General features: G+C 35.1%; 2 protein-coding genes across 4 annotated transcripts in view; both read left to right on the top strand.

Annotated features, from left to right (window-relative positions):
• LOC109103154 (discoidin domain-containing receptor 2-like) overlaps positions 1–5,749 on the top strand; it is a 34,898-nt gene extending 29,149 nt beyond the window's left edge. The window contains exons 14-17 of the mRNA XM_042752686.1: positions 217–414; positions 1,388–1,622; positions 2,058–2,207; positions 3,062–5,749. Coding sequence (XP_042608620.1) covers positions 217–414; positions 1,388–1,622; positions 2,058–2,207; positions 3,062–3,199 — 721 coding nt within the window. The 3' untranslated portion in view covers positions 3,200–5,749. The remainder of the gene's footprint in view (positions 1–216; positions 415–1,387; positions 1,623–2,057; positions 2,208–3,061) is intronic.
• A 1,887-nt stretch (positions 5,750–7,636) lies between these two features.
• Positions 7,637–12,707, top strand: LOC109103151 (sesquipedalian-1-like). 3 transcript variants are annotated; one of them, XM_042752669.1, is made up of 3 exons: positions 7,637–7,771; positions 8,652–8,747; positions 9,223–12,707. In XM_042752669.1, the coding sequence occupies exon 3, from the start codon at positions 9,243–9,245 to the stop codon at positions 10,020–10,022; it is 780 nt and encodes a 259-aa protein (XP_042608603.1). In that variant the 5' UTR covers positions 7,637–7,771; positions 8,652–8,747; positions 9,223–9,242; the 3' UTR covers positions 10,023–12,707. The 3 variants fall into 3 exon arrangements, with proteins under 3 accessions (XP_042608603.1, XP_042608595.1, XP_042608608.1); XM_042752661.1 differs by having other exon boundaries at positions 7,639–7,771; positions 8,647–8,747; XM_042752674.1 differs by lacking the exon at positions 7,637–7,771 and adding an exon at positions 7,797–7,928 and having other exon boundaries at positions 8,647–8,747.
• The last annotated feature ends 550 nt before the right edge of the window (positions 12,708–13,257 follow it).

The raw sequence follows: 13,257 nt of genomic DNA, 5'->3' as shown, positions 1-13,257 counted from the left end.
TTGACTCCTAATAAACTCCTAAGCCTTCATAAAATATCTAAAATTGTTTTAGAATGCACAGTTATCATTGGAATTTCTCTGTCAGAAAGTGCTAATCTGTTTACAGCTGGATTTTATTTTTTATTTATTATCGTCAGTCAGTATTTACTGATGGATGCTGAACTTTAACCTTTCTCCTGATCCCTTGATAACCTTTCGGATTTTGTGTCTGTTTAGAAATGACTTCCTGAAGGAGATAAAGATCATGTCACGTCTGAATAACCCAAACATCATTCAGCTGCTGTGTGTGTGTGTGAGCTCCGACCCGCTCTGCATGGTGACGGAGTACATGGAGAACGGAGACCTCAACATGTTCCTGTCCCAGAGAGAGATAGAGAGCACACTCACGCATGCCAACAACATTCCGTCTGTCAGGTGTGTCCATCATTATGAAGAAGACTGACATCTGCAGACACATCAATATCCCTGTTCTACAAGTCAGAGTCGAGCTTAACATTCTTAACCTCTGAATTCTTCAACTTAACCTTCCAGTTTCAAGTCAGCTCTCAATTTATGATGGAAATGTTTCAGATTACAGGGTAAAAATGAAGCCAAGTCTTCAAATCATAATAATAATAATGTCAATAAATAATTTCAGTCTGTCCTTTTTTGAAAACCTGAATTAAAAACCTGCATTTTTAAAGAAGTACCAACAATCAGATTTGTTACACTCCATTGCTGAACACAAAATAAAAAAAAAACAAAAAAATATTTACGCACCCTCAAGTTGTTTCAAACCTGTACAATTTTCTTTCTTCCTTACACAACAGTGTTATTTTGGTATTATTTATACTAATATAGTATTTATTAATATTTTGCATGTACTTATTTATTATTATTTTAGTTTGTTTTAGTAGTTTTGTCATGTGTTTCTGTCATTGTTATACTTTTTTTAAAAATATTTCTATTTAGCTTTAATTTATTTTTATTTCAGTTTTAGTAATTTTAGCACTTTATACTTACTTCCTTTTTTTAAGGTTTTCGTGTGATTTTTTTTCTTTTTCTTCCATATATATATATACACGCAGAAGACTTTTGACTGAATATCTGTGCCATTCTTATGCATGCTTTGAAATGTAATGTTCTGGGGCTCCAAAATGTATCGGAAACATTGTCCATATGACTTTTGCGCAAATCTTCTGAAGCCAAAATATAGTTTTATACGAGAAAAAATATCAAAATTTAGATTTCCATCTCCGTTATAGCTTTCGAGTGTCTTTTGTGCTTTCACACATTCAGACGTGGTGCCAGTTGAATTTGATACAGGTTTGAAGCCAGGTCATATTTTTTGTGTGGATTTGCCGTTTTATTCTCATGAACTCAGACTCTTTTATTTCTGTCTCTGCAGCATTGCTGACATGTTGCACATGTCGGTGCAAATCTCTTCTGGGATGAAGTACTTGGCTTCTCTGAATTTTGTGCATCGTGATCTGGCCACACGGAACTGCCTCCTGGACCGTCATCTCACCATAAAGATCTCTGATTTCGGCATGAGCAGAAACTTGTACAGTAGTGATTACTATCGTATACAGGGGCGCGCAGTGCTGCCTATACGCTGGATGGCCTGGGAGAGCATCTTACTGGTGAGGGAAAAAGAGGCTGTAAATGCTGTTCTTTTGGACTTTCTATTCATCTAAGATTCCTTTATAAGAAATGTATCTTGGTTTCCACAGAAATATTTAGCAGCAAAACTGTTTTCAGCATTGATAATAATAATAAATGTTTCTTGAGCAGCAAATCAGCATATTAGAATGATTTCTGAAGATCATGACACTGAAGACTGGAGTAATGATGCTGAAAATACAGCTTTGCATCACAGGAATAAATAACATTTAAAATGTATTCAAATGTTTCACAATATAACAGTTTTTACTGTATTTTTAATCAAATAAATGGAGCCTTGGTGAGCATAAGAGACATCTTTAAAAAAAAAAAAGACATTTAACTGTTAGCTGGAGACATTTGTTTGCAGTGACTTTCTTTCTTTGTATCAGTGCAGTGTGTGTGTGTGTTTTTAGGGAAAGTTCACAACAGCTAGTGACGTGTGGGCATTTGGAGTAACTCTGTGGGAGATCTTCACTTTATGTAAGGAGCAGCCCTACAGCCTGCTGTCTGATGAACAGGTCATCGAGAACACCGGCGAATTCTTCAGAAACCAGGGGAGACAGGTACACACTTGGAAAACTTCACTTTGATTTTGGTTTCGCTTTTGATTTGAAGTGAGTGAATTTGACTTTTCATTTGGTGACGTTAATCCTTTGGTAAAGTAAACTAATCTGAAGTTAAATGAATCGTTCTGAGCATTTTAGTACAGTTTACAATTAAAAGTCCCGCATTATGCATTAAATATTTTTTCTTTTTCTGTTTTTCCAGGATTGTATTAGTTTTTTACGCAATACAGAATAAACTATATTTGCATTTAATTAATTGTAAACTCTTGAAGCTTCTCTCTGGGCCGCTCCATCACAGGAAGAAAAGACAACTACTATTATTTATCACATTCAGTGTACTAATTTTACTAGTATCGGCACAATAATCTGTAGATTTTTTTCTTTAAACATTATTATTTGTATATAATATAAAATATAATCATCTAAATGTTAATACATGTAAATATTTTCTAAATATATACTGTGTGTGTGTATTTATATATACATAATAAATAAACACAGTACACATAGATACATTATGTAAACAAAAACCTTTATTTTGGATGCGATTAATCGTTTGACATCACTATATATAATTATTAAGTAAATGGATTTGTTCTATATGGACATATGGTATTAATTTGAGAAGTGAATTAGTCTGAAAGAATGTGAATTGGACTAAAGTGAGGTCTAAAAAAGAAATTATCCAAAATAAAGTGGTTAATTTTATTTTTTTCTGGCAAATTTTGATGAGACTGAATGAATCCACAGTCACGGGATGCAAACCTTCGCATGAACGGTTATATTATTTACATGGATGTTACATCAAAAAGATTTCTTAACTAAGTTTTTTTCTCTCTCTTTCTCCTTAGATCTTTCTCTCCGCTCCACCACTCTGTCCATCCTCTCTGTTCGAGCTGATGATGCGTTGCTGGAGTCGCGACATCGCAGACCGGCCCACTTTTCACAGATTGTATCAGGCCCTGCGAACTTTTGCGCCCCACTCATGACCGAAACCTGCTCTACTGAAATAACCTGGAGGAAAACCGTTACACAAGTCTTCTGACTGCTCACCAGTCACTGAAGTAGAGCAGGAACTTTATAGCCACAATGTAGCGCCATTAGAGTGGTAGAAATCCAATGGAGGAGAGATCTAGAGATGATGAGATTTCACAAAAGGCATTCATTCATTCATCCACTCACATATTCATCTCCATTGGGACTCAAAGAGCTTTTTTCCAATCCGTAGACACTTGAGATTTTTTTTAGACTTGTTGTTGTTCTTTCCCTTTTTCTTTATCATACATGTTATTTCTGTGTCTTTTTCCCAGAAGAACAGTGACTCTTGAGCCTACTGTATATTTTAGGCAGAAAGAACCAACTGGACAAATGTTGTGTTTGTCAAAACTGTGGTTGTGTATCGTTAAGCACTGCTGTCTTGGGTTTTTATTTCATTTTTGTCTATTTTTGTTCCTTATTTACCCCCACACTGGAGTTACCGTGTCTTAGGATATCATTTGCTGTTTTGCTCTCTAAATATGAATGTTTTTACAGGTTCTTTGGATATAGCCGGGTCAGAGACTTGCTCTGCCTGGATCTAGCAGAACTACTGTAATAGTTAGATTAAAAACCCTTTCAGAGGAGAAAGGAGAGGGTTATAGAGCCAACAATGGACTGACGTGCAATTAAATGCACTGTTTCTTCCCCCAGCAGGCCATTTTAAAGTCAACATGAAATCAGAACAGACCAGTGGACCAAATAAGACCATGTTTCGGGTCTTATTTTGAATGATTCATCCCTGCAGGTTTCCAATGAAGACAGTGTTTGTTTTTGTAGTATTTCATCAAAATATAATAACTTGGTTCTTGATAAATGTTAAAAAACAAGAAGAATTTCCATTGTGATATGTCAAGATGTTCTCGGGATGAATTTGGCCCCTTAGGCTCCACATGCAGATGTCCAATTATAGAAGTAAAATGGGTTGTTAATGCCATTTCATGTTGGCTTTAAAGGAATAGTTCACCCAAAAATGAACATTTGCCGAGCATGTAGTCACACTCAGGGAATCCAAAATGTAGATGAGTGTATCGCTTCATCAGAACAGATTTGGTGAAATGTAGCATTACATCACTTGCTCACCAATGGATCCTCTGCAGTGAATGGGTGCCGTCAGAATGAGAGTCCAAACAGCTGATAAAAATATCACAATAATCCACAGAAACAAAGAAAGCAATATTATGGACAGGTGACTCGTATTTTAGCCTGAATCAGCAGTTTAAGCTAAAAACACCTTAATGATGGATTTGTTTGTTACAGATACACAGCTTTTTCCTTCACTTCAGACATTAACTGATGGACTGGATTATTGTGATGTTTTTATCAGCTGTTTGGACTATTCTTACGGCACCCATTCACTGCAGAGGATCCATTTGTGAGCAAGTGATGTAGTGCTACATTTATCTAAATCTGTTCTTATACAGAAACAAATTCATATGCATCTTGGATGGTTTGAGAGTGACTACATTTTCAGCAAATTTTCATTTTTGTGTGAACTATTCTTTTAAAGTCCAGCAAAAACCTGCAATGTTTCACCCCTAGCCAAACAAATTGAATTTCAACTCTGTTGCAAAGGAAAACACTATACTTCCTTGTTATTGGCATACAGTTCTACAACTGCATTGTTGTTGTATCTAAATGAGCTAAGTCTGGCTGAGGACATACAGGACTAATAATATCAATATTGTAGAGATCCATTTTATCTTCGATCTCTGTAGAAGGCACATGATTATGGGGGAATATGTACCGTATGTAAGTTTAAAATTATTCAAAGCACATTTTTTTCTTTCTTTTAATCCACTTTAATGTTTTATAAATGTCATTTAATGTTTTTAGCAAATGTTTGTCAAATGAATGAGTGTTGCACCAAAAAAAAAAAAAAAAAAAATAACATTTGGTGCACTACGATGTAACCAATCTGATATTTCCATCTTTTATCATCAGTGTGTACTAGTTTGTACTTGTTTCTACATTCCTTTTCTGTAGTTTGTGTTTACTGTATTTCAGAAATTGTCTTCAAATGTACAGGAGAAGTTTTATTGTTTGGCTGCTGAAAGGTTCGGCTATGCAGGACGTTTTCGAGAGTCCTCCGATAGCACTGGGATTTCAATTGAATGTTGGTGGTAGGAAAGCTTAGGAGAAGGGCAACCACTAAAACTCAATCTCCCAGAAGCCTTTGCTGAAGTGAGCCTGAGGCAATTTCTGTTATTACTGATCAGAGTTTGCTTTTCACTACATATTTAGAGACCAAGAGTGCATGTCTGTGTGAATGCGTGATACTGTGAGTGTTTTTTTTAAGTGAAATTAAATGTACCTTATTTTATCATTTAGTATTCAGTAACAGTCTTTCGTTCAAACATTTTAACTCTCTGTATGTGTCCTTCATGTACATCACATAAACAGAGTAGATACTGTATGTATAGTAATATATTGGGGACTAAGAAAGACTTGTTTTCTTTCATCTTCTTTCTTATTTTCCAGAATAAATACAGATTTTGCTGTAACCGCAGTGTTAATGCTTTACTTATTTTATATTTCTAAATATCTGAGTAGTATATATTATTTTTTATTAAATATTAATATGACATTGAATGTTTGACTTTGGTTTGACTGTGGACTCAGTCACTAAATCCAAAGGAATAGCTGATGTATTAATGTATGTGTTTGGCCTAAACACCCTACAAATGTCTAGGAAAAACTTTTACAAAGTATGTAGGGTACATGTAAAACCCTAAACAACCTTGGCAGAGCAGTGTTACCTGGACTACAATAATCTGGGCAAGGACATTTGATATTTCATAACACCTTTTATATTTCTACGCATATAGATTTATCCCAACATGCTTTATGATTTAATGATATTTAAAGTTTATTTTAAATGTTGCAAATTAGGGAATGTCACTTGCCACCAGCCCACTGCAAATGTAGAATGACCCAATTTATGCTTATGTCAAGCCAAACTGAATATATATTTGAGCCCCAAGACTTGTAGGATTGCACATACCCACTAGCAAAAATGTACCATGGTACTCTCATGGTTCTTTAAACATGTACTATGCTACAGTCATGGTATTGTGAAATATTGTTGTAAATGCCATGGCAGGCTATATTTCATAAAATATAATTTATAAAACTACTTAAAAAAGTTTTCATACATGTAGCTTTGGATATGTACCATGGAGTACCATATAAATACCATAAAATAATATTACCATGTGATACCCAGGGCTGGGTATAGTAACTGATTAAATGTAATCTGGATTATGTAATCAGATTCCAAAAATTAAGTACTTGTAATTAGATTAAATTACATTTTAAAATACTCGTAATCAGAGGTACTTTTTTATTGATTACATGATTACATATTACTTGCACAATAGCAATAAATTATTCATAATTTAATGGTTCTCTCTAATCCCTGTTTTTCAGCCTTTAAATGTTCTTTTCTTAAATAGCCTACCATTTTATACATTCAGAAAGTCAATTGAGAGGCCACACAGCATTTGACCACTGGGATTGACCAAGTGTTTTTTCAACATTGCATCAACTACTGATGAACACATTCATTTGTATTTGAATTATCACTTAGTAGGTTATTTAACCATGTAATAGTGATGAATTAGTTGGTTTTTTTTTGATTTATTAGTTTGTTGTTTCTTTGGAAGGTTTTTTTTTTTTTTTTTTTTTTTTTTTTTGGCAGACAAATCTCTTCACCTAATATATTTATTTATAATAAAAGTCCATCTAAAACTTTAAGGTAATAAGTTAATAATTAAGCAATGCATTTGCATGCTCACAATGGTCACATGACATGCTGGTAAACAAATTATATATTTATTTAGTAAGTGTTTTATGTTGATTGCTTTTTTTTATTTTATGATTTATTTCAATTTGACATTTTTATGATTTAATTATTAACTTTTCATTAAACTCGTGAATCCCCTGCAGTTCAGTCACGAACCCTAGTATCCTCAACGTAATGCGCTTCATTATATTAATACAAATAAATGTAATATTTTTCTATTTTTTTGCATTTTGATATCAGTATATGGTACGAGATTACATGGTATCCTATTTAAATCAATATGATAAACTAGTTAGGTCAAAAGCAATCAAAAAGTAGTCTGATTACATTACCTAAATTGTGGAATGTAACGGATTACGTTACTAACTACATTTTTATAATGTAACTTGGAATCAGTAACGGATTACATCTCAAGTAGGCCTAATCTGACAGCTCTGGAGATAACATCACTGTACCCGCATTATTCTGTCAATTATAACCAAACGGAATTCATATAATCTAAATACAAATGTATATAATCATGCACTCACTCTCAAACTTAAGTTTCAGTATGTAAGAAGAGCGTGTGATCTTTATAATAACCCATTGTGTGAGAACACCACAGAGGAGAGCACGCACACACGAGCGAGAGAGTCCTGCAGCGTCACGTGATCGTCAAGAAAGGAAGACTGAAGGGGAGGAAAAAATTTGGTCTGCTGGCGACCAATAACACGCTCAAAAGGCAGGTTAAACATCGATATAATCTCGAAACGACGTACTAGATTTCTTAAACCTTTCCCTTTATGAGTTTCTCAATGTTTGTAACGGGGCTTTGTAACAGTTTTACGCTAGTTACGGGGCTGCATTTGATGGTTTAAAATCAAGCAACTGCTCGAGCCGTGAGTCGAGAATGACAAAGACTGTATTATTATTATTAAGACACGTTGGCTTTTTCATGCACGTTATGCTTATTGTGCATGATTTGCTTACTTTACGGGTTTAAATGAGTTTGATGATGTTTAATTAGCTTTTAACACCGTTGTTGTTGTTAAGCCATACTTGTGTTTTACTGTAACAGTATCATGGTATTTTGACGTATACCATAATATTGAAATTTTTGTTTCATGTTGCATACATAAAACCTTAAGCTTTTTCCAAGAACACCATTGGTAATACCACAAACCATGTATAAAACTTGATACTTCCATGGTGCTTGTTGGTTCCTTTTTTTGTACATATTAAAGATGTTTAAAAAAAAGTGATCAGATATCAAAGGATAATACACTGGTTCTTTGACATGCTACTAGTGTATCATGACATTTAGATGCAAAGATAATTATTTCCTGGAGTATTGTGGTAGTAGCATAGTAAATGTCCAATGCACTTCTGAAAATACCGCGGAAAAGTGATGCATCTTTTCATGAAATATTTTTGTCACAATGTTTTGACGCTATGCCTGATTCCTGTATAGTTTAGTCACTTCCACAGACTTTTTTATGACACTTGTTTCTTCCACAGAAAGAGGAATTTGCATGTTTTAAACCAGATCAGATGTGTGAAGTAGGATGTTCCAGTATATATGACACCTCAGCCATGTGTGGCTATTTTATTTTTTAGATCAGAAATGGGATGGAGATGTTCAGCAAGTGCTGGTGTTTTGATTGACAGTTGGAAGCAGGCCACTCGTGAAGGGTTCACAGAAAAGCATTGAAAGAAAGGTGAATTTACATCTACACTACTGTTCAAGAGTTTGGGGTTGGTTCAATTTTTATTTAAATTTTTTTAAAGAAATTAATACATTTATTTAAAAAGGATGCATTAAATTGAGCAAAAGCGACATAGTTACAATATTACAAAAAATTTCTGTTTCAAATAAATGCCGCAGCACTCTGTGGTTGCTGGGAATTCAGCTTTGCCATTACAGGAATAAATTACATTCTTAAAATATATTTAAATTCATATCTATTATAAATAAGCTTATAAATAACTGATATGCACAACACATTTTTTTATTGTATTATTTTTACTATTAGTCATCATAAAAGATTTGGAGGTTTAGAGGTGCTTGTAGAAATGTGTAAATTAGGATAGAATCAATATTATTAAACCACCTTGAGTTGAATATTATCAGTCTATCTCTGATATTTACTTTAAATGTATGTACTGTAAACTCATTTTTTACTTCGCTTTCAGAGTCAGGTGTCCTCGCCATCATGAAGTTGAATGAGAGGAGCGTGGCGCATTATGCCACATGCAACTCTCCTCCAGACAAGACGGGCTTCCTCTTTAAGAAAGGGGAACGGAACACGGCGTACCACCGCCGCTGGTTTATTCTGAAGGGCAACATGCTGTTTTATTTCGAGGAGAGGGAAAGTCGAGAGCCGATTGGCGTCATCGTCCTGGAAGGCTGTACGGTGGAGCTCTGCGAGTCTGAATCCGAGGAGTTCGCCTTCGCCGTTAAATTCGACTGTGCCAAAGCGAAGGTCTACAAGATGGCCGCGGAGAACCAGGCCGCTATGGAATCGTGGGTCAAAGCTCTGTCACGGGCGAGTTTCGACTACATGCGGCTGGTCGTGAAGGAGCTGGAGAGGCAGCTGGAGGAGGTGCAGGAAGAAGCCAGATCGTCACAAGCGAAAAGCAAGCCGAAGAAGCACCAGCTGCAACCGCAAGGAGCAGCAAGTTTCCAACCTGCAACCATTTCACTACAGAACGCCACCATCACGGGGCCTTTGCAGGAAGGGGTGTCTAGCAGAGAAAACGGGGTGTCTTGGAGTAAACCCCTCAGTGTGTCAAACGGTGTCAGCGACACACAGGAGGACTGTAGTGAGAGAGGGGATGGAGTCAGACCTCCTCCGGTACCTCCGCGAAGGAAGACCAACGGTGGATCACTCGAGAGCCCCGTCTCACCCGGCACAGGCTGCTTCTCCAAGCTACACGACTGGTACGGCAAAGAGGTGGCTGAGCTGAGAATAGAATGGCTGCAGAGCCAGTGAATGAATGTGGAGACTCCAAATATACATCCGCACACATAACATGCTTAGTGCAATCTCATTTGAAGACATAAAGGGTCAAAAACAGAGAGAGCATTAGAATGACAATTGCTTGTCCACTGTTACTGATTTATTTTTTTCCTTAAACAGGACCAAGACATTTTTTAAAGAAACATTCTGTCGTCATTTACTCGCCCTCGTGTCATTGCAAACCTCTTTAATAATTCAAGTTAAAATTTAATCAAAGGAAGTTTTTAAATACAGTAAGGAAATATAAGGGGGAAAGACTTTTTAATTATATGCTACAATATGACAAAATAAACAGCCGTTTTTTCCTACATATGTTTACTAAAGCATTTTAAAGGAATAGTTCACCCAGAAATGAAAAGTTCCTGAAAATCTGCTCATCCTCAGGCCATCTAAGGTGTACATGGGTTTGGTTGCTTATCTGAAAAGTTTTGGAGAAATGTAGCATTGCTCACCAATGGATCCTCTGCAGTGAATGGGTGCCGTCAGAATGAGAGTCCAAACAGCTGATAAAAACATCACAATAATCTACAAGTAATCCACACCACTCTAGTACATCAGTTAACATCTTATGTGTGCTTGTGTGAAACAAAATATGAGGATGTCATATTGTTGTCCTCATCAAAATCCACCAACATATTTGTTTTGGACTGCTTTTGCTTGATCTGTGCATATTTCTCTCCTGATTCAGACAAGACGACTTTTACTTGTGGATTATTGTGATGTTTTTATCAGCTGTTTGGACTCTCATTCTGACGGCACCCATTCACTGCAGAGGATCCACTGGTGAGCAAGTGATGTAAATCTGTTTCCATGAACAAACATCTACATCTTGGATAGCCTGAGGGTAAGTAGTTTTTAGGCACATTTTCAGTGTTTAGACAAACTGCTCCCTTAATACGATGAAAAACGTTGCACTTCCTTGAATCTTGTTGGTTGACCTAAATGAATCATTGAATCAGTTTTGAATCGATTTATTAGAACACACAGTGTGACCTAATGCACAGAAATGAATGTTAAAATCTTTATGCGATATTTGCTACTAAATTTAATACAGAGATACTATTAAAATCATTTTAACATTTCCATACTTATAGGTTGTGTGGCAAGGAAAGATTGCATTAAATCTTCAATAATCTCAATGTTAATAATGTTGCATTGTTGAATTAAATAAGAGATATTTTGCTAAGTGTACAGTGCTCTTTTCCATTTCAATGCAAAAATAAATGGACCATGGTCTGTCCAGGTTTAAAAACTGACAAAAAAGCACCATTAATGTGTCTTGATGATGTGTCTTGATACACCTTGATGAAAGATTTTAGAGATTTTAATTAAATTTGTCACACAGAGATTTATTACTTCAGAATACTTGTTTGTTGCATGGACTACATTTATGGTGCTTTTAAGTCATTGTTTAGAGCTTAACTTTCCCAGTCCCCATTGTAAAAAAAAAATAAAATAAAAAAGAGAGAGAGAGAGCATTCTGGATGTTCAGCCAAACTACTACTTTTGTGTTCATGGAAGCAAGAAAGTGATACAGGGTTGGAACAACATGAGAATTAGTAAATGATGATGCTGTTTCTTTTTTTCTTTTTTTTGCACTTAAATTCATGTTGGGATTTTCCAAGAACCTCATGTAGAAGCGACTTGCCATTTCCTTCTCATGTGTATTTTTTTTTTTTTTTTTTTAATTTAGGTCTTTCATAACAACGTAGACTTTTTTTTTTTTCACAATGTTTGTCTTGCGGTACAAGGTCCATGTTGAACTTCTTGAAACTTAAGCATTACAGTGCCAAAGCTGGTCTATGGCAATTTGTAATCATTTTACAGTATAATGTTGAAAGAAAAATATTGCATAACAGCACAAAAAGTTAGATGTATGCCAAGATTAATAGAGTTAACCTGATTTCACTGCAATTGTCTTGACAGTGAATTTTATGCTGTATTTTGGGTGATCTACAATCTATCCTGCCAAAAACATAATTGCCAAAATGATTTCTAATATTAAAGTATGTAACAGTATCTTAGACAATGGACCTAACTAGCCAGCTAACATGTAATCTTCTGTTGATGGATCTTTTTTCTAAGCAGCTTTAATACACAATGCTATTCATTTTTAGGCTAAGATTTGCTTTGCTTAAACATATGTTTGCGTTCTTGCCAATAATCATGCCAATGCTTTGCCTTGCCTTTTAAAACTGACCAATTCTAGTCATCTGTGACCAACATTTAATACATTATAGAATATATACATACAGCTTATTTATGCCTATTTGTAAATGCATTTTAATGGTACAAACGGTGTGCAATCATATAATCATACTTGGGGAGATTTAACCGACAGTGACAGACACTGTATGGGATCCTTGGGAGGCCAACCACAGTGCCTTTAGATTTCATCTAAAACACTGTGTTAGATTTCAGAATAAAAACAGGAAAACACCAGCAGCTAAGAGATGAATGTGGATTGACTGCTTGTGTATTAACCAGGTACTAATATATTAAAATTACAACAACTGCAATAAAGTTACCTTTTTGCTGAATAAAGTTGTATTGCAATAACCAGATCATTACATTGGGTCTAACATTTAATTTGAAGAAAACAAAAATGTAAGTTTAATGTTTTCAAATGAATCAAATAAAGATGAGCATCCTCATAAACTATGTTTGTTTGTTTGTTTGTTTTTAATCAAAATGTGGACTCAGTATTTGGCCACAAGATGGCTCAGCATCACTGTGTATTGGTTTTATTTCCATAAAGACTGAAGGTTTCATTCACTGATCCTGTTATTGCATGGAGATGCATTGATTTTTTTATTTGATGGATGGTTTCTAAAATTCACTGTAGTCAAATTTCTCTACTAAGTTGTAATGTACATATACTTTCACAGTTAAATATGCCCTTCGTGACCTTTTTCAAGGAAATGAAAGTAAATACTACGTTTTGAGTGAATTGTACTACTGTGGAGGATTTTTTCTGCACTTAACATTTCATTAATTTATCATAACACAACCTGACAGTTTCATAATCTCACTGTTAGTAACACGCTTTTAATGGACATCACACATTTGACAACGGAAACTACAAAATCTATCACGTGAAGACAAGAAGCGCTGAACTTGAAGCTGTTTTTAAAATAAAAGTCCCAAAGCGACGCATTAAATAGAGTTGACATGTCAAATAGTCCTGATGTTACTATACTTTCAACTA

The sequence above is a fragment of the Cyprinus carpio genome, chromosome A5 (genome assembly GCF_018340385.1).
Source record: "Cyprinus carpio isolate SPL01 chromosome A5, ASM1834038v1, whole genome shotgun sequence".
Classification (NCBI taxonomy): domain Eukaryota; kingdom Metazoa; phylum Chordata; class Actinopteri; order Cypriniformes; family Cyprinidae; genus Cyprinus; species Cyprinus carpio.
Note: the sequence above shows the minus strand (reverse complement) of the source record. Positions and strands in the feature narration are given on the sequence as shown.